Below are 22,523 nucleotides of genomic sequence, written 5' to 3'. Positions count from 1 at the left end.
ATTAAAAAAAGTTACATAATAATAGAGTTCCAAGGGGTCCAGAGATATAGCTATTTAAAGTAGGGCTGTCGATTATTCACAGTTAACTCACATGATTAACTCAAAAAAATTAATCAAGATTAATAGCAGCTTTAATTGCACTGTTAAATAACAGAATAGCAATTGAAATTTAGTAAATACTTTGGATGTTTTTCTACATTTTTGTATATATTGTATTGTGTGTTGTAATTGAAATCAAAGTGTGTATTATTTTTTATTACAAATATTTGCACTGTTAAAATGATAAACAAAAGTATTTTTCAATTCACATCATACAAGTACTGTAGTGCAATCTCTGTCGTGAAAGTGCAACTTACAAATGTAGATTTTTGTTGTTGTTATATAACTGCACTCAAAAACCAAACAATGTAAAACTTCAGAGCCTACATGTCCACTCAGTCCTACTTCTTGTTCAGCTAATTGCTAAGACAAACAAGTTTGTTACATTTACAGGAGATATTGCTACCTGCTTCTTATTTACAATGTCATCAGAAAGTGAGAACAGACATTTGCATGGCACTTTTGTAGCGGGCATTGCAAGGTATTTATGTGCCAGATACGCTAATGCCCCTTCATGCTTTGGCCACCATTCCAGAGGACATGCTTCCATGCTGATGACACTCATTAAAAAATAATGCGTAAATTAAATTTGTGACTGAACTCCTTGGGGAGAGAATTTTATGTCTCCTGTTCTGTTTTACTCACACTTTGCCATATATTTCATGTTATAGCAATCTTGGATGATGACCCAGCACATGCTGTTCATTTTAAAAACACTTTCACTGAGGGTTTCACAAAACGCAAAGAAGGTACCAATGTGAGATTTCTAAAGATAGCTAAAGCACTTGACCCAAGGTTTAAGAATCTGAAGTGCCGTCCAAAATCTGAGAGGGACGAGGTGTGAAGCTTGCTTTCAGAAGTCTTAAAAGAACAACACTCTGATTTGGAAACTACAGAACCCGAACCACCAAAAAAGAAAATCAACCTTCTGCTGGTGGCATCAGACTCAGATGATGAATATGAACATGCGTCGGTCTGCACTGTTTTGGATAGTTATTGAGCAGAACCAGTCATCAGCATGTCCCCTGGAACGGTGGTTGAAGCATGAAGAAACATATGAATCTTTAGTGAATCTTGCACGTAAATATCTTGCGACGCTGGCTACAACAGTGTCATGCGAACGCCTGTTGTCACTTTCAGGTGACATTGTAAACAAGAAGAGGGCAGCATTATCTCCTGCAAAGGTAAACAAACTTGTTTGTGTGTGCAATTGGCTGAACAAGAAGTAGGACTAAGTGGACTTGCAGGCTCTAAAATTTTACATTGTTTTATTTTTGAATGTAGGTATTTTTGTACATTTGTGATTTCAACTTTCATGATAAAAAGGTTGTGCTATAGTACTTGTATTAGGTGAACTGAAAAATACTATTTCTTTTGTTTTTTTACAATGCAAATACTTGTAACCAAAAATAAATGCAAAGTGCACATTGTACACTTAGTATTCTGTGCTGTAATTGAAATCAATACATTTGAAAACGTAGAAAACATCTAAAAATATTTAAATAAATGGTATTCTATTGTTTAAACAGTGTGATTAATTGCACGATTAATCATGATTTTTTTTTAAATCGTCTGACGGTCCTAATTTCAAGTAATTGTTCAGACAACTAAATTATTTAACATGATATCAGGGACTTACATAAAAAGTTGCATTTTCAAATAAAAACTGAATAAAGAAGACAAACTGACTTTCATAAGCTTGAGCAAATGGAGACATTTTGGCTGAGACAAGGTGGATGAGGTAATATGTTTCACTGGACCAACTTCTGTTAGTGAAAGACAAGTTTTTTGAGCTACACAGAGCTCTTCTTCAGGTCAGTCTGGCTGATAAATTATGTCGAACAGGAGACTCACTGGCAATTCAGTTTAGCACAATCAGACAGGCTGTTTGCGATTTGTAACAAGCTTTAGCCAACTGCATTTAGTGGTCAGATTTCCACTGCCTTTCATAATTTGGGATTAACAGCGGTATATAACCATCTATCTACATTTTCAACAGTCTTCTCAGAAGCACAGTAAAAATGTAACCATTCTGATGGAATTCAACACCACGTTTTTTGGGACAAGAACTGCTACACAAATCAAAGACAGTAAATATTCCTATAAATGGGAAAATGTTTCTATTGCATCAGGAACCCATTTTACATTAAACCCTTCATCCAGACCACCTTATGAAAGGAAATGTACAGCAAACATCTGTGGGAAAACCTACTTAATATCTTTTCCTTATCTTATTCATCAAAATTTGTTATTTAACAAAAAAGCTTAATAGAAACAAGCAGGACTAAAAAGCAAATGTGAATTATTGCAAGGTTGACTTGCTCTACAGTAATCACACTGTTGCACCTAAGCAAGCCGTTTACATCACAGGCATGTCAATCCCCAAATATTTGGCAGTGAATGACAAAAATATATAGATTAAACATTCCACTTGGATGATTTTTAACACTGATACATACAATCATGTTGCCATTATTATAATAACTCACATGGTTGAATCTTCTTGTGAAGGCAACTGCATTTGGTGCAGAACTGTACTTCTCTTTCTTATTCCACCCACAACTTGACAATTCCTGGAATATGAGGATGACAATTAGTTTATAATATTTATAGTTTATTGAATGCCATCAGCACACTCAGCATGTTCGGTACAAAACAAAGACAGACATGGTTATATACATTTCAAGGTACTCAAATCTTCATTTTCTTTATTTTGGCAATGAAATGCAAAAATGCACTGAGATAACAAATATGCAGAGTTAAACTTTTTCCAGACTGCTTTGGTATGTTTGCATCTATTGGGTTGGATGCAAATAAGACATAGAAAACAATGAGGTTTTTTTCATGTAGGTAAATACTATTACTAAATTTTCAAAAACTGATTTTAGGGTTTGATCTTGGTTGAATTCAGGGTTTGGGGTATTTTTTTTTTTGTTTTCTTGTGTTTTGAAATGGATAAAATAACACAATAGCAATTTGGTGGGTTTCAGACTGAAATTTCTATTTTTAGATTTACATGCAGCCTGGAAGAGCATAGAGGGATGACATGTTTAGAGTTTTTGTTTAAGGTAATTTCTTCAAGATGTTTATTGAAAGAAAAAAATCTAAGAGATATGCATCAACAGTTGCATCTTATATACATAATCCAGTATGTTTCATTAAATTGTACACTAAATTTTTTTAAAAAATGTTTACAAACAAAACTGCAAGGGCCATCATCTCCTCCGGTGGCTGCAGTGGCAGGAATTAGAATGGCCCCTTTGTTGTGTTAGTTGTTTATCCACAATACCCAGTCTTATTTAAGAGACTGCTTGACAGCCAGCATTGAAAATGTGAATCACTGGCCTTGTAATTAGCCCAGAATGTCATGTCATCAAACAGCCTAGGTAACATGGCAGCAAGTCATGAGAGAAAAACAGGTGATTTCTCATTGAAACCTAAAAATAGATCCCCTAATAATTCATTTACTTCTGAATTTTAACAAATTATTTCTAATTTCTAGTATCTGAAAATCTTTTTTTCAGATCTAATTATGATTCCTTCCCTAATACCTTCCCCCCAACTACCATGAGGATTTTATATGGAAAATGCTGCTCTCCATTGCTATTTATCTACAATTAATTCTAAAGGAGCAGATCTGGTTAAAATGTCTTCCTTCCAAATTGTATAGGTACATGTACCAACAACAATTATACACTTGCCTCGTCTACATCAGACAGCATACACACAGCACATAACATCTACTGCACATAAAGTAATGCAAAATCCTAAACAGTATGGGTCAGATTTTCAGTATGCACAGTTTTGCATGTGCTTAATCATTTATCTATATGCATAAATCGTGGGTTAAGTGCATGCAACAGAGTTTGTTTGCATGAATACCGAATACTTGTATTTTGACAATCTGGCCCATAGTGCCACTAGAGTGCCAATTATTAAATGGCCAAATAGCAAAGTAACTTCATTTGTTTCAATTTATTACTGTCTCTCTCAAGCCCTTAAAATTGTGTAACTGTTTAAATACCACAGACACAGCAACTTATCAAAATCAAGCACTACTCCATGCTTCCAGTTGGTTTCCACTTTATTGGTGCAACAAAATTAACACACAACTATTGTATTCAACACATATGGTGCTTAATCACAATCACACTGCGAAGGCCTCCTCAGCCCCACAAATCCCCAGTAACCCCCTCCCATCCCAGGAAGCACCTCACATGACTAACAGACATGGGTACATTAGAGAGGCAGAAGGTCTCAAATAGTCAAGACCTAAACCATTTTAGGGCTTCAAATATAAGAACACACATTCTTAAATTTCATATCAATATGATATACAATACACTGTATACGGTTAACATAGTACCAACAAGAAACCACAAGTATTTCCAAAGTGGATCTTTGAGATTACAGACTTTAATTTGTCAGACTGGTTGCTAAGAGATATGTGATGCCTTTGGAAGTATAAATGATTACTCCCAGCTGTAGAATTGAGTGGAAAGTAGGAGGCTTTTCTAATTATTGATGAAAAATCCTTGTTCCTGCAGTGTTCTGAACGCTCTCTCTGTGGTTCTCATTCATATGCCAAATGAGCAAGTGATCCTGGAATGCATTACATTCACATTCTACGGAGCAAAGTTTGGTAATGAGTGACTGGTCAAAATATAGGGCCTCTAATGATAATATGAGTGAGAGACGGCAAATCTTGAGACACATCCATGCACCCAACTGGAATGAGAAAATCACTTTTGGTAAGTACTCAGTGTGAAAGTCGCCATTTGGAATCCCCTGTACTTGAGGATCTTTGATGTCCAACAAGGGCCTGATCACTCCAGACCTTTTCTGTATAGTAAAAAAGAGATGGAAATAACTTTGGATAACCTTCCTGCCTCTTTGTCTTTCAGTGGGAGCAGTCCTCTAAACCATGTTAGATATATTCAAGCAAAATAGATGGCCAGACAGAAGAGATTCACCTGTGGCTTAATTATTCCTACACAATGAGATTTCTATTTTCCTGTCCTCTTTCTCAGTGGGGAAGGGGAAGAATCTTTCAATGGGCATGACCATTTATTTTGCCTCAGCAGTCACAGCCACATCCCTGGTATCTGCACCAAACAGTAGGTAGGGTTTTTTTGTCCTGGAATTTATATTTCATGAGATGTCTATTAAGGCACTTCTCTTTCAATGGCTATTTTCATTCTGAACCGATCAGTTCCTCAACAATTGCACTGATGGGAAATAAGTTTCAGTTTTTGAGCTGGAGGGAAAATATTTCCCCTATAAAGAGACTGAATTTCTGCTTGATTTATTCTGGAGGTACAACTAAGATCAGTGTCTCCTTACAGCGGTTTTAAAATATTCATGAGGAAATAGGCTGTTCTCTGAGGGAATCTGATTCTTCAGAGTCAGATTCTAACAAATCTCCTTCCTTGAGTGATGTAGAATCTGAGGTGTCATATTGAAGATGGCTATACTGCCTTCTTTGTATTTTTCTTGTAGCATTTTGATTAGTCAACCCTGTTAATTAATTCTGTGAGAATGGGTGCAGAGAATCAACCCCAGCTATGTTTATTTTATTTTTTTACTTTGAAGGAGATTTTGGCAGTTATAAGGGAGTCACTTGAAGTTCTCTGGGATGACTGCCACTAGGCTGTGTGGGCTTAGGAACTGGGGAGACTGCAGAAGGAAAGAAGCCAGCCTAATTCACCAATGCCATCACTGTTCACCAAAGGGAGGGGACCACAGAAGTAAAATAAAAAAGGGGAGAAAAATGTGTGGGTATTTCTTCAAGGAAAAAAAATTAAATTTAAAGGGAAAGCCTGCCAGGCTGCCCTGCAGAGACAGACACACACCAGGCAATAATATGGTGGATAAGCCCTTTTCTCACCTAACTTGTCCTGAACAAAACATTAGATACCTCCAGTAAAATCAGTGGAGCGGACCAGGATTCATAAGCAGTGAATCAAAAGATATGAACCAAGCAAAGGAATAGTGCTGATTTACTCCACTAAGTTGTAGGTGAAATGGAGTGGCCACCTTTTTTTTTTTTAATCTCTAAAAAGCTCCTATATTTATTGAAAGTGAATTCTGAGTTACACTTTTGATGTTTGATGTGACAACAATTTAGGTAACACAAAAACCAAGGTCTTGAGGGTGACACTGGTAATTTCAGGTGACTGTTCGAAGTTTAGACTCTTGCACTGACAGCTTTCATAAGAGTAATGTAATGTGAATGCTATTTCTATTTTATCCATCACTTATTTTTATTGTTCTGCAAATGTGCAAAAACAACAACAAAAAGGTTCAAAGCTCAGCAAGGAAGTCTATTTGGCATGATGCTTTATAACTCACAATACAATAAGGTGAATAAATTGAAGGAAAAGAAGTGTAGAGCAACAAAACACTTTATGCAGTATACATCATGACACACTAAGCATCTTGCTTGGAAGTTATTAGTTTATGTGACCCACCAAAAGTATTTTTGTGAATGTAGCTCAGTCTCTTGAGAACCTCAGCTCTTATTTTCTCTCAAATTGAGTTACTCACAGAACAGTAGTTTTTAAAAGTCCCAGCAGGAGCAAACATTTTTTCTACAGCAAAGAGCAACACTTAATGTGGAAACTACAGAACCCGAACCACCAAAAAAGAAAATCAACCTTCTGCTGGTGGCATCTGACTCAGATGATGAAAATGAACATGCAGTGATCTGTATGGCTTTGAATTGTTATCGAGCAGAACCAGTCACCAGCATGGACACATGTCCCCTGGAATGGGGATTGAAGTATGAAAGGACATATGAATCTTTAGCACATCTGGCGTGTAAATATCTTGCGACGCTGGCTACAATAGTGCCATGAGAACGCCTATTCTCACTTTCTGGTGACATTGTAAACAAGAAGAGGGCAGCATTATCTCCTGCAAATGTAAACAAAGTTGTTTGTCTGAGCAACTGGCTGAACAAGAAGTAGGACTGAGTGGACTTGCAGGCGCTAACATTTTACATTGTTTTATTTTTGAATGCAGTTTATTTGTTGTAACCCTGACTTCAGTACCGGGAAAAATGGTTTAAACTATAGTAAAGAACAAAATTGTCAGACACGTAGATGAACATAATTTGTTGGAGAACAGTCAACATGTTTTTTGTAAAGGGAAATCATGCCTCACAAATCTACTAGAATTCTTTGAGGGGGTCAACAAGCATGTGGACAAGGGGGATCCAGTGGATTTAGTGTATTTAGATTTTCAGAAAGCCTTTGACAAGGTCCCTCACCAAAGGTTCTTAAGCAAAGTAAGCAGTCATGGGATAAGAGGGAAGGTACTCTCATGGATTGTTAACCGGTTAAAAGATAAGAAACAAAGGGTAGGAATAAATGGTCAGTTTTCAGAATGGAGAGAGGTAAAGAGTGGTGTCCCCCAGGGGTCTGTTCTGGGCCCAGTCCTATTTAACATTCATAAATAATCTGGAAAAGGGGGTAAACAGTGAGGTGGCAAAATCTGCAGAGGATACAAAACTAGTCAAGATACTTGAGAGACTGCAAAGAGCTCCAGAAGGATCTCTCAAAATGGATGACTGGGTAACAAAATGGCAGATGAAATTCAATGTCAATACATGAAAATAACACACATTGGAAAACCTAATCACAACGGTATGTACAAAATGATGGAGTCTGAATTAGCTGTTACCACTCAAGAAAGAGATCTTGGAGTTATTGTGGATAGTTCTCTGAAAACATCCACTCAATATGCAGCAGCAGTCAAAAAAGCTAACAGAATGTTAGGAACCATTAGGAAAAGTATAGATAAAAGAGTAAATATCATAATGCCACTATATAAATCCATTGTACACCCACATCTTGAATACTCCATGCAGTTCTGGTTGCTCCATCTCAAAAGAGATATATTAGAACTGGAAAACTTACAGAGAAGGGCAACAAAAATGATTCAGGGTATGGGACAGCTTCCATATGAGGAGAAATTACAAAGACTGGGACTTTTCAGCTTGGACTAAGGGGGGATATGACAGAGGTCTATAAATCATGACTGGTGTGGAGAAAGTAAATAAGGAAATGTTATTTACTTCTTCTCATAACACAAGAACAGGGGCCACCAAATGAAATTAATAGGCAGCAGGTTCAAAACAAACAAAAGGATGTGTTTTTTCATACAACACACAGTCAACCTGTGGAACTCCTTGCCCGAGGATGTTGTGAAGGCCAAGACTATAACAGGGTTCAAAAAAGAACTAGATAAATTCATGGAGAATAAGTCCATCAATGGTTATTAGCCAGGATAGGCAGGGATGTTGTCCCTAGTCTGTTTGCCAGAAGCTGGGAATGGGTGACAGGGGATGGCTCACTTGATGATTACCTGTTCTGTTCATTCCCTCTGGGCCACCTGGCATTGGCCACTGTCGGAAGACAGGATACTGGGCTAGATGGACCTTTGGTCTGACCCAGTATGGCCATTCTTATGTACATTTGTAACTTTCACAATAAAGAGATTGCACTACAGTACTTGTCTTAGGTGATGTCAAGGTTCCTTCCCCACTCTGAACTCTAGGGTACAGATGTGGGGACCTGCATGAAAGACCCCATCAGCTTATTTTTACCAGCTTAGGTAAAAGCTGCCACCACCAAAGTGTTACACAAAGAACAGGGGAAGTGCCCACTTGGAAACATCTCCTCCCAAAAACATCCCCCCAAGCACTACACCCCCTTTCCTGGGGAAGGCTTGATAAAAATCCTCACCAATTTGCATAGGTGAACACAGATCCAAACCCTTGGATCTTAAGAACAATGAAAAAATCAGGTTCTTAAAAGAAAAATTTTAATTAAAGGAAAAGGAAAGGAATCACCTCTGTAAAATCAGGATGGTAAATACCTTACAGGGTAATCAGATTCAAAACATAGAGAATCCCTCTAGGCAAAACCTTAAGTTACAAAAGACACAAAAACAAGAATATACATTCCATTCAGCACAGCTTATTTTATCAGCTTTTTAAATAAAACAGAATCTAACGCATATCTAACTAGATTGCTTATTAACTCTTTACGGGAGTTCTGACCTGCATTCCTGCTCTGGTCCCGGCAAGAGCATCACACAGAGACTTTGTTTCCCCCCCACTCCAGCTTTGAAAGTATCTTGTCTCCTCATTGGTCATTTTGGTCAGGTGCCAGCGAGGTTATCTTAGCTTCTTAAGACTTTACAGGTGAAAGGGTTTTTCCTCTGGCCAGGAGGGATTTAAAGGTGTTTACCCTTCCCTTTATATTTATGGCAGGTGAACTGAAAAATACTATTTCTTTTGATTTTTAAAATCAAAAGTGCAAATATTCTTAATCAAAAATAAATATAAAGTGAACACTGTACACTTTATATTCTTTGTTGCAACTGAAATCAATACATTTGAAAATGTAGAAAACATACAAAAATTATTTAAATAAATGGTGTTCTATTATTGTTTAACAGTGCAATTAATTACTTGACATCCCTAATTTATTTAATTTCCATTATAAAGACAGAAAAGATAATGCTAGCTGACGCTATATGAAGTATTACTGAAGACTTAGGCAAGCCCACAGCACTTCAGCAAATAAAGCCTAACATTTATTGTACACATAAAAGCAAAATTTTAATAACTTAAAACTTCATTTTGGTGTTTTTTATTCAAACTTATAAGTTCTATTCCTCAGTGAGAAACAGTCATATGCCATGCTGGAAGTATTATAAAATTCAGCCTTTTTGGCTATGCATGCTGTCACGGAGTCCCCGGGCGATGCTCTGGAACTGCTCCCTACAAAGCCAGTCAGGACTCTGGGGAAGTCTCCTTTCTGTGAGCAGTCTGTCTTCAGGACACACAGCTCACACAGCTTCCACCTTCCTGGGTCTGACCTCGGAGCATTCAGCATCCTCTGCCCCTCCGTGCGTGTTCCACAGCGAGTCCGCCCAGGCGGGGTCCTGGAGAAGCCAGAGGGTCCTGCACCCCAACTTCGCAGTCAGATGAGACTCTCAGCCAGCCAGTAAAACAGAAGGTTTATTAGACGACAGGGACATGGTCTAAAACAGAGCTTATAGGTGCAGAGAACAAGACCCCTCAGCCGGGTCCATTTTGGGGGGCAGTGAGCCAGACAACCACATCTGCACTTCACTCCATGTCCCCAGCCAGTCCCCAACTGAAACTCTCTCCAGCCCCTCCTCCTCTGGGCTTTGTCCCTTTCACGGGCCAGGAGGGCACCTGATTCCTTTGTTCTCCAACCCCTTTAGCTCTCACCTTGCAGGGGGGAAGGGCCAGGCCATCAGCTGCCAGGAAACAGGGTGTTGGCCATTCTCTGCGTCCAGACCCCTGCACACACCTGCCCTCTCGGGCTCTGCAACAATCATACACCCTTATCCCACCACCTAGATACTTAAGAACTGTATAGGGGAAACTGAGGCACCCCCACAATATTCAGAGGAAACATTAAGAACAGTCCTGCTGCGTCACACATGCTTATAAAGCAAAAAAAAATTGCCCCCTATTCTAACACTATATTTTTCCCCTCAAACTTAAGTCTCCTTTGGCCTATGGGTCAGCATGGAAAGTTTCAGTTAAAGGGGAGAAAAAGAACAAATCTGAGAAAACATGAGGGAAAACAAGTGTTTATAACAGAAGTTGTACTGCAACCTTAGTTTTTGCTACTACAAAATAGATTTTTAGTATATCTGGATGTAGTTTGAAAGAAGCAAGTATACTCGATAGCTACCCATTTATGTAGGGTTTTTTTGTTTTGTTTTTAATTGTTAAATATTTAAGGATAAATCCTGGCTCCACTGAAAGCAATAGCAAAACTCCCAATGACAATGCATTATATGACTAATTACAATCAAGCATAGTATAAATTATCATTTGGTGACCCGAGACCGAAAACCTTGAAGAATAAAATGTACAACTGGTGATACTGGCAATGGTAAAGTAAGCTCTCCTGTGTAGCCATAGCCTAAGCAGGGTGTATAAAAATCAATGATTTAAAAACAAAATTTCTTTTTATTTAAATCTGATTTTTTTTTATAAAAAGTTTTGAGGAAAAAACCTATCTAAAGATAAAGATACATTATAGCTCAAAGATATCTCATCATGGAATAGGGAGTATAAATTCTAATTCTATATTATGAGACAATATATTCATGTAATGTTTTAGAAAAGTTTTGCAAATGAGTTCCAATAGTTCAAGGATTATGGACCCAACCTTATGGAGTTCCAGGGGCTTCTGTATAGATTTAGGTTAATTTTTCTATCTACCCAATGGGACTCAGAGGTGCTTAGTTTTGCAGTTCTCAAACTGTGGATTTGTGTCTCCAGAGATAACATGTTTGTTAACAGCAAAAAATGCTTTAAAAGATAATTATTATATAGAGGTGAGAAATAACAGACCTCAACCCTATTGTCCCTCTGCAAATTTGTGTACACAGAGTCAACCCCTACCTCTCTCTAAAAATGCAAAGTTTCAAAAAGTTCAATGAATAGAAGATTGTTGGGGGCGGAATAGATCTGGACAAGGAGAAGAAGTCTGGAGATAAATGTAAGAAGGGAGGGAAAGGCAGTAGAAACAAAAGTGAAACTGTTTGAGCAGCACATTCCTGAAGTCTTGAGGTCTTTCTGAGTGTAGCCCTCACTGATTTGAGATCTACCATACCATTCTCTCACTAGAAGGGAAAACCTATAATGGCAGCAGGCCGTAAGAGAGACCCAGTTTGGGAATAAGAACCATTCAAGAAATATATGTTTGCTGATGAGATTTTAAAAAAACAAAAAAAACAAACTCACACCAGTGAACTGGTGGAAGTCACTTAAGCACTTGGATTCAGAGACCGTTGAAGTGATAATCTCACTTTTAACAGGAGTAGCTCCTTCTGCCAGTGTAGAAAGACTATTTTCTTCCTTTGGACTAATTCATTCCAAACTGAGAAATTGTTTTGGACCTGAAAAGCAGGAAAGCTTATTTTTCTTTTCCAGATTATGAAGAAACAGGAAAATGAAGGTAAAGACAACTGAGTTAGTTGCAGAAGCCAATATTTTAAGTTTCTCATGTTGACCTGGCTAATATATATATAAAAAAATAAATCAACTATATTTCATTTAACTATTTTAGTTAAGAACAATTTTAACAAAAACAAACCTGATTTTAAAAAAACTTAAATGTTTAACTAAATTCAAAAATTGATATGCTTCTTTTGTTAAAATATTATGTTTGCTGTTGAAGAAAAAAATCCAGAATACATAACGTTGTTGTTTTAGTTAAATAAAACAATTTAAATGTCTGTCTGGTGATGTTCTCCTCCTAATACAGCATGGCAAGAAAATCCTCCAAATATTAATGATTAACCTATTGAATTGGAGATAGTTCACCTCCCAATGACTTCATAAATATATGCTTCATTTACCTTTGGTAAATGAAATAACCAAACCATTCACTTTCTGATATAGCTGTAAAACTAATCCTGAAAAGCTTTCAAAATAAATCACTGTTTAAAAATGTAGAGTGTGTACCTTCTAAAAATGAAACCTACATCTATCTCTTGATTTGTGAAGAATATGTATTAAGGTTATAACAACCGACAAGAAGGCACTTTTATGCAGAAATCCATGATTAAATCGAGTCTTCCTGACTAGTGATTTAAATAAAATCCACCCTGAGCCTAAGTACGATTAATAAAAGTGGGCAAGCCACCAAGTATATTTTGAACATCTTATATTTTCCTTATTTTAAATACTGCCTATTTACAAGGACGTATTTCCTAGGCTTATTCATCTGGTCTACAGTAATGGTCTTTCTATATTAGCATAAAAGCAACATTCACCTACCTATAATTAAAGCTATTCTTACAGTTTCTATATTAACCTTTTTTTAACCTGTGTATTGCTCAGCCATAAATTTGCTTTGAGGCATTTTTGTGTTTGTGTTTAAACACACAACATTAATTTCCCATACCACAAGCATTGCAACACCCAGATACAAGGTGAATTAAGGACAGAATCAGACCCTTCACACAAAATTTCTTTTCTTTTCATAGTTTCACTACCTTTTCCCTTTTTAAAAAAATAGAACAATTAATTAAAAGTTAATTATTTCCTCAAAGCTTAAAAGATAAAAAGACTGCTAATTGAGTAAATTCTAAATTATATAGATATCCAGTACAATTGCAGAGGTAAGAATTAAAGCACTACTTTTTCCTGATTTTAAAAATAATATCTTAGAACAGGGGTTGGCAACCTTTCAGAAGTGGTGTGCTGAGTCTTCATTTATTTACTCTAATTTAAGGTTTCGCGTGCCAGTAATACATGTTAACGTTTTTAGAAGGTCTCTTTCTGTAAGTCTATAATATATAACTAAACTATTGTTGTATGTAAAAGTAAATAAGGTTTTTAAAATGTTTAAGAAGCTTCCTTTAAAATTAAATTAAAATGCAGAGCCCCCTGGACCGGTGGCAAGGACCCGGACAGTGTGAGTGCCATAGGTTGCCTACCCCATCTTAGAAGAACAGAAAAATACGTTTTTATAGGAATATTTTGACTAATTTGCCAGTTGAAGAGACTTAGCCTTTAACTTCAGGACTATAATCCACACAAGAGTTGCATATCATTCATATAACTGCATGTCTGATGATATGGCATTTCGTATATAATCAATGAATACATTTTTCCTGCCACAATAAAATTCAAACTGTAAACTATTTATGAAGATTAATATCGTAGGGCAGTACCACTCTAACGTTGCCTAATATTTGTTTTCATATGATTTTAAACAACTGATCTCACACCGAGCCATTTATTCAGATGCAAAGTATAAATTTCAAAAGGATTAAAGAAACAAAAATCACAGAAACTAAACAGAAAACCAATCACTATGGTCCCCATTAAAATATTTAAAGTTCTGCCTTTTCCAAGCAACATGACTTCAAGCACTCAAGTTATTACCTTTACTAAAAGTAGACAGTATCATGGCATTATAAATCAATTGCAAAGGCAATATTGCAAAGATTTTAAATCAGAACTCCTGTAAATAGCTTTCCCCCCCATCTCTAATTATTATTACTGTAGGTCATCTAGAACATTCCCATGACGACACAGACTCACTTCCTAAGTGTGTATTTAGTGTTCTGTTCAGTCTATGTTTTTAAGGTCAGAATCCATGAGCCTTTTACCATTTCCCTTTGAAAACTTGTCCACAGCCTAAAAATTTTGCAGTGTAAGGAAATCCTCCTGACATTTAGCCTAAAAAAAATTTCCTGAAATTTATCCTATTATTCCTTGTTATATTATTTTTTTTCACCCTATCTAAATCATCCCTATACTTGATATTTTGACATGCATAAAATATATCACATGGAAGCTGCATTCACTTGAACACAGACTGTATTTAGTGTTCAAAAAGGTCTAACAACTTTGGCAGAGAAGGTTTCAAGACTTGGAGAGGGCACCTAAACAGATGGGAGAGGAATCCTAGCCAAATGGAAAAATGAAGGCCAAGGGGGCCCAGAGGGAGGTGAGATGAAGACAGGGCAAGGCTTGTTTGTTTTCGACACTGGTATATTTGAAGTCTGAAGAAGACGTGCCAAATGAGTAGAGTGGTGGATGAGACGCATGCCTGGAGGATAAGATAGGAACAAAGAAGATCAGCTGGGGAATGATGTCAAGGGAGCAGTTTGAAGGAATAGCTAATGGGAGCAGAAGAAAGACTTCCAAGTCCAAGAAAGGTGAGAGAGAGGAGAAGAGTCAGGGTTAATGAAAAAACATCATTTTACATACATTAAGAATCAAACGGTGCCACATTTTTAAGTGTGTACCTCAGACTTGCATGGGCAGTACCAGCATGGAGTCTCAGCAATTTGCAATCTGACTGAATCAGGTTTATACTTGAAAAAAAATTCTTCTTGGAAGCATTCCAGACCAGCCTTTGTAGCTGACTTAAGAAGTCTTCTTGGAATGCCTCAAGGAGGATCAAAGGCATTACCCAAATCTTTTTAAGGGCACAGAATGACATCTGATCATTAAGGGCACGTCTACAGTGGCAAAGTTACAGTGCTGGCAGTTATAGCACTGCTCAGCGAGCGCAGAAGGAAAACTGCTGTTGTGTGTTCACTCTGACAGCTGCCTGTGCAATAGTGTGTTCACACTTGCAGCTGTATTCGGAGCGGTGCACTGTGGGCAGCTATCCTACAGAGATAGCTTCTTCCTCTTCTGCCGCTAAGAGTTGTAGGAAGGTGGAGGGGATCATGGGGCATCCTGGGTCCTGTCCCAATGCCCCGTGATGCATTGCTTCGCATTCCAGCAATCCCTGTGCTTCTGTCCGTATTTGGCATCATCTTTCAACTGTTTGTGTACTGCACATCCTGCTTCTTCGGTCTGCAGGAATGGATCCCAAACTGTTGACCAGTATGCTGCTCGCTCTGACCAACACGTCACGAGTGGCAGTGGAGTTATTCCTTAAACTGCAAATGCAAGAGTTGTTCAACGTGGATCTCGCCACATGAAGTAGCTACAACACGAGATTGCTTGGGGCATTCACAGAGGTGCTCACCATAGCGAAAGACCGCTTTTCGGCTCAGGAAACAAGCACTGAGTGGTGAGATCACATCGTCCTGCACGTCTGGGATGACGAGCAGTGGCTGCAGAACTTTTGCATGAGGAAAGCCACATTCATGGGACTGTGTGATGAGCTTGCACCAGCACTATGGCACAAGGACACGAGAATGAGAGCTGCCCTGTCGCTGGAGAAGCGCACGGCAATTGCACTGTGGAAGCTGGCTACTCCAGACTGCTACCGATCAGTTGCTAACCAGTTCGGCGTGGGAAAGTTGACCATTGGACTCATGTTGATGCAAGCGTGCAGGGCCATTAATCGCATCCTGCTCCGAAAGACCGTGACTCTGAGCAGTGTGTGTGACATTGTGGATGGCTTTGCACAAATGGGCTTCCTTAACTGCAGAGGGGCGATAGATGGCATGCACATTCCAATTCTGGCACCAGACCACCTAGCCACAGAGTACATTAATCGCAAGGGGTATTTCTCAATGGTTCTCCAGGCACTTGTGGATCACCATGGGCATTTCATGGACATTAATGCAGGCTGGTCCGGAGAGGTGCATGATGCACACATCTTTCAGAACACTGGCCTGTTTTTAAAAGCTGCAAGCAGGGACTTTCTTCCCAGACTGAGGGCAGGGCAGTAGAGTTCAAACCAATAATCAGAGAGGTGAGAACAGGCATTGTGGGACACCTCCCGGAGGCCAATCACAGTGCTGTAATCGCCACGGTGCCTAAGCACAGAAAGCTCTACGCCTCTCGTTGGGGTAGTTTTTTTAGAGCACAACAACTGTGTAGTTTCTGGACAGTATGTGGCTTGGCAGTGTGTACACCTCAGGAGTTACTACGCAGAAATCTGCTTTACTGCATAGCAACTTGCAAGTGTAGACAGGACCAAGTCTCAATGCTCCCCTCCCTACCTCTATGTGATAGGTGAGCCTAGACAGATAATACGTGTGGCAGTGTCAACCTCGTATCTGTCATATGAAGAAGACTTGAGGAGCGTAAATTCCCTTCCTTCCTCTTTTGAATACATACCTGTTAAAACAAACAAAAAAGCGACACCATAAACCAGGGGTGGCGAACCAGTGGCTCCAGGCGCCAACTTTCCAATATGCCAGGGGGTGCCCATTGCTCAACCCCTGGTTCTGCCACAGGCCCTGACCCCACTCCACCCCTTCCCACCCCCTCCCCTGAGTTTGCTGTGCCCTTGCTCCTCCCCTTCCCCGCCCCCAGAGCCTCCTGCATGCCACAAAACAGCTGATCAGGAGGTGGGGGAGGGAGAGGGAGGCATTGATCGGCAGGGCTGCCGGTGCGGGGGAACTGATGGGGTACTGCTGACATATTACTGTGGCTCTTTGGCAATGTACTTTGGTAAATTCTGGCTCCTGCTCAGGTTGGCCACCCCTGCCATAAACGGTAACAGGAAATACAATGAATGAACACTGGAAAAGATCTAGCAAAGACTGCAAGGTGTCAAGAAAAAAGAACCAAAGCCAATGCGGCACACAGGTAAAAGGAGCAGAGGCAAAAAGTTTTGGAAAATAACTGGAATGTGGGAATTGAAAAGAGACATGTAGGGCTAGAGACAGAATGTAGTAACACTAGAAACACAGTCGCCATCTGTGGATAAAGAGGATTGGGCTTGAATTCTGGAGATACAGTATTTATAGCCTGTGGATAGTGGCATGTGATACTTGATGGCAGAAGTGTTCCTATTACTGCCCTGAAAGGTCAAAATTCTAGACCTCAGATATTCACAAGCCTTGCAATAAAAAACTCAAATCCAGGAAACACTCCTGGGTGAAATGACAGGTTTCATTGGCAATTCTTCAACCAAAAAAACTTCAAAAACAGACTCCAATGAGAGACTGCTGATTTGGAATTAATTTGCGAACTGGATACAATTAACTTAGGCTTGAATAAAGACTGGGAGTGGATGGGTCATTAAACAAAGTAAAACTATTTCCCCATGTTTATTCCCCCCCTACTGTCCTCACATGTTCTTGTCAACTGCTGGAAATGGCCCACCTTGATTATCACTACAAAAGGTCCTCCCCGCTGGTAATAGCTCACCTTACCTGATTACTCTTCTTACAGTGTGCATGGTAACACAAATTGTTTCATGTTCTCTGGGCATATAAATCTCCCCACTGTATTTTCCACGGTATGCATCCGATGAAGTGAGCTGTAGCTCACAAAAGCTCATGCTCAAATCAATTTGTTAGTCTCCAAGGTGCTACAAGTACTCCTTTTCTTTTTTCTGGGTGAAATGGTGGTTTTCATGAACAACAATTTTTCATTGTTCATTATCTTGCAATGGGTACTTGGAAATCTACATGTTTATCCACCTTTCTTAGAACATTAATTCCAGTGTGCATATTTAGATGTCTAGTCCAGGATTTGTACGGTTCTGTCCCATTAGAGTATGTTTTACTTCATCAATAGTGGCAGATGTGATTGACTAGTTTTCCCCCTGAAATTAGGCAGTTTTCATTTAAGCATATTCCATTCAAGTCTATTTATATAATGTTTATCTAACAACTGTGGCTTAATGAGTTTTGACAGAGGAACTGTGGTCAGACAGTCATTTATATTTCCAAGGAGGACTGTGTGCTGCTATTTGTGCTATATGAAGACAGAATTTTGAGAAGGCGTCAAAAGGAGTGGTCCTAACCCTCAGACCAACTGTAAGGTGTGATCTGCCTCAAAGTTCTCCAAGAACAGGAAATATCCATCAGAGTTTGGTGGACATGAAGAGGACAAAGATATACAGCTTTAAACAGCCAAATGCAAAACATGAATTGATGCAAATGCTGTAATATCATGAAAAATGTCCCTTATAAGGGGTTACAATCTCCAGCATGACAGAAAACTTCATAAAATTCAATAAATTGGTAATGTATGTCTTATTTACCTGGAAAGTGAGAAAAAAATTGAGAATCATGGATATAAAATTGTGTCCTATGACTGGCTTGTGATGGTTTGAAAGGACATCTCAAAACAGTAAGTATCTTGTGCATCAAAAGTTGGAACCAGAACAGTCCTGTTCTGTTCAAGTACTGGTCTCACTGAATACCTACAAACTGAGTTAAAATAAAAAAGGGAGGATCCCATTTTATCAATTCCACTCACATTAGTAGACCTATCCAAAGCAGTCAGAGGCCAAATATCCAGTTATGGTGCATCAAACACATAATTCCAACTCAAATAGCACTAAATCTTCATTCTAAAAGGCACCAGCGTACTTCAATATCTGTAGAAAAGGATCACAATTTTTGTCAAATGTCAATACATGCTAGTCATGTGGAAATCTCCCAGCACTGGAGTAGGGAACCTGATTCAGCGTTGAAATAAACCAAGTTGTCTGGAGAATCTACAGCCCAGACTACATTAAGAAATGAAACCATTACAGAAAATGTTTTTAAGCAAGATGTCCTTCTGAATGGATAGCAAAAACTGTTTAAATGAGGGTTGGGGTGTGAGGCCAGGAATGAGGGGTTCAGGGTATAGGAGGGAGCTCTGGGCTGGGGTGCAGGCCCTGAGGTGGGGCTGGGGATGAGGGGTTTGGGGTGCAAGAAGGGGCTCTAGGCTTGGGGGGGGGGTCAGGGCTGGGGCAGGGGATTGGGGCGTGGGCTTAGCTCAGGTGGCTCCTGGTCAGCAGTGCAGCAGGGGTGAAGAGGCAGGCTTCCTGCCCGTCCTGGCACTGCGGACCACGCTGTGCCCTGGAAGCGGCCAGCAGCAGGTCTGGCTCCTAGGCAGAGGCATGCAAGTGGTTCTCACCCGCAGGCACTGCCCCCCCCCAGCTCCCATTGGCCAGAGTGCGGAGCCGGTGCTCGGGGCAGCACATGGAGCCCCGTGCCCCGACCTAGGAGCCAGACCTGCTACTGGCCACTTCTGGGGCACAGCACAGTGCTGGAACAGGTAGGGACTAGCCTGCCTCAGCCAGGCAGCACCGTGGATGGCACTTTTAATGGCCTGGTCAGAGGTGCTGGCCAGAGCCGCTGCAACCCAGTCCCTTCCATTCCGCTACCCAGTTCTGGGTCGCGACCCATGGTTTGACAACCACTACTATAGAGAGTAAAAAGCACTAAAGAGGAAAGTACTCAGCCATGTGTTTATTCAAGAAAAGAAAAGTAGGATTGACTCTGGGAATTCTACCTTCTATTGTTATCCAAGCAATGAAAATCCAGATTGATTGCTTTCATAAGAGTGAAATTTTCTGCAACAGCTGTATGTTCATACATTAGCTCAATTCCCTCCACCCCTTAAGGAAAGGAAAATTACTTATTAGCAGATATATAATAATTCCATCTATTCAAACTTTCTCAGGGCAGGTCTACACTATCACTTAAGTTGATCTAGTTTACATCACTGAGGGGTGTGAAAAAGACACCACCCTGAGTGACGCAAGTTATAGTGACCTAATCACTGTCCACACTGGCACTCGGTCTGCAGGAGATGGCGTAATAGTTGTGGAAGCGGAGTAATTATGCCGACAGGAGAGCACTCTCCCGTTGGCAAAGAGCATCTTCACCAGACACGCTACATTGCAGCGGATGTAGCGCTTCTAGTGTAGACCCGTCCTCAGTATTTTACTCACTTGCAAAGACATCTTGCAAATAAAAGTCGTAAGAGACTGATCTTTATAAACAGAGATCATGAGGAACAGTCATTCCCACCCATTGGTACACATACAAGTCAGGCTCGGAAAGGGTACCTACATCAGTAAGAGGTGATCCAAATTACTGAATCCCAACCCGAGCTGATCTTGCTGGCTACACTGGATAGGAGGGGAAAGGCACGACACTGGAGGCTCAGATAGGGAATAATTGGGCACCCACTCTTCTGGCCTATGGGTGCCATGGCCAAGAGCAGAATTTAATTAGCTTTTGATTGGACTTGGTTGCAAACAGTGTTTACATATGAAATCACTTACATGCAATCTAATCAATGGCGTGCTAGTCTTGATCCTTTATTCCTGCATTTAGCTTGCAAGTGAACCTGAATGCTGGTCTTGCCATAGAAGTATATGGCTCTGAAGAAAAGAGACAGGTGTTTCAGGTAAAAAAATCTGATCTCTGTTTAAGCTCTTACTTTTTATTCCATTTTGGCACTTGAGTTAAGTCATAATGGTTTTGTTGTCACTCTCCTAATGGATATCTGCAATTTGCATGGTGACCCTTGGAAGAAAGCTGGTTATTACATTCCCCACACCTCCAGAAGTTTGATTCCTGAGGCTGCCACTTGCCCTGTGCCATGCAAGGTTACATGAGTTTCCAACCTGATGATAGTTATTTGAATTGCCCAAGGTTTGTCCTTAAAGAGATGAGACTACCACTGAAGAGACAGGCTAATATCTAGGATTTTCAATAAGGATATATATTCTAAGTCTGTTACCACCAGTGCCTGATTAGAAAGTTCTGAAGGGGAAAGAGGTGGAGTACTGCCCCAAAAATCATTTCCACAAACTACCATCATGTCAACTATCTGCAAATTGAGAAGGGCATGAATTTTGTTGAATTTCTCCTTAAGCACTAGCATAAGACTTAGATTGGTTCAGAGATCTCAGATTTAAGAATTCCTGAGATGGGTCAAAAAGTTCTGCTGCTTCACTTTGAATCCATGATGTGCCAGGAATTGGATGGTTTAGTGACTGTGGAGAGATGTCAAGCCATTTAACTGCACCTTCATCAGCAGATGGTTCAAGTGGCAGTATGTGCGGCTGTGCTGGTCTCAAGTTGGCTACCCGGACCATCATCAACTTTTTGAACACGTGCACTGAGAGGTTGAAGATAGAGATGTCCAGAACTGGACAAAGATCTTTTTACTGATGCAAAGAACCTGAAGTAGAAAACAGAGCCTCTCTCTTTTCTGGGACTGGGATTATTGTTCCAATAGAAGAAAATTAGCTACATGCTTTTAAAAACACTTGTCTTTTTTAAGTGGTCTTCAGGGAGGGGAGAAGAAAAATGTAAAGGAGGTGGATCTTGAGAATCCACAGGTATGCCTTGTCTGAGAAGTTCAAGAGCCCACCTGTTGAAACTAGAGTCTTCTTCACAAAAGAAGGTGCACCTGAACCAGTACTGCTTGTCTGATTAAGAGCACCCCCTCTGGCGTTGGGGGGTGAATTTTTTTGCAAAAGTGAATCAAAGAGATTGGAGGTTTTCACAGGAGTGAGAGTTGCAAAAAAATGACCTGAAACTCCATTACGAGTCTCAACAATATATGGTAGAGTAATTTTATTCAGATATTAGGAAACCTCGGGGCTTTTTCTGGCAACTGTTGAAGAGTTTCACCTTATCAAAGGTGCTTAAATCTAGCTTCTATCTGGATATGGTGTCTGCATCTAAAGCCTAAAACACATTCTTCAAGTCAGTGTTTTGCAAAGAAAAGTTGTAGCAAAGAATGATGTGACAGCACAGGAGGCATCAGAAGATATCTAGTGTTACCTTGATAGAAGTTAGCTTTTCTTATCTTCCTCTTTTGAAACATATAGGACCTCTGTCTCCGAGGGAGAAGGTGATACACAGTGTTGTGCTAGCCAAAGTCAAACACTCTGAAGTGGCTGGGGAACTGCACTACTGTTTATAACCTCCTTTCCAAATGTTTGATGTCATGAGGGGCTTATAGTGCAGTCCAAACAAAAAAATACTTCATTATAAGGTTCCTGAAGTTCATAAGCACCAGATAGCCACATCTCACAAACAGGAATACTCAGAATCAGCTGAGGGATGAAACTAATGTTCTGTAATACATTCCACCCAAAAAGAAGGGACTAAAGGTGGAAGGTGGAAGAAGGTTAAGATATTTTGGGTTTTTTCACTTTGACTACTTATTGTCAAGAAAAAAGTTAAGTATTTAA

General features: G+C 39.6%; 1 protein-coding gene across 7 annotated transcripts in view; it reads right to left on the bottom strand.

Annotated features, from left to right (window-relative positions):
• Positions 1 to 22,523, bottom strand: part of RALGPS2 (Ral GEF with PH domain and SH3 binding motif 2) — a 279,035-nt gene that overhangs the window by 173,701 nt on the left and 82,811 nt on the right. For all 7 annotated transcript variants that reach the window (XM_073356496.1, XM_073356498.1, XM_073356497.1 and 4 more), the window contains one exon: positions 2,589 to 2,672. In XM_073356496.1, coding sequence (XP_073212597.1) covers positions 2,589 to 2,672 — 84 coding nt within the window. The remainder of the gene's footprint in view (positions 1 to 2,588; positions 2,673 to 22,523) is intronic.

This window comes from Lepidochelys kempii, chromosome 8, assembly GCF_965140285.1.
Source record: "Lepidochelys kempii isolate rLepKem1 chromosome 8, rLepKem1.hap1, whole genome shotgun sequence".
Taxonomy (NCBI): Eukaryota; Metazoa; Chordata; order Testudines; family Cheloniidae; genus Lepidochelys; species Lepidochelys kempii.
This window is presented reverse-complemented; position numbering and strand designations above follow the sequence as displayed.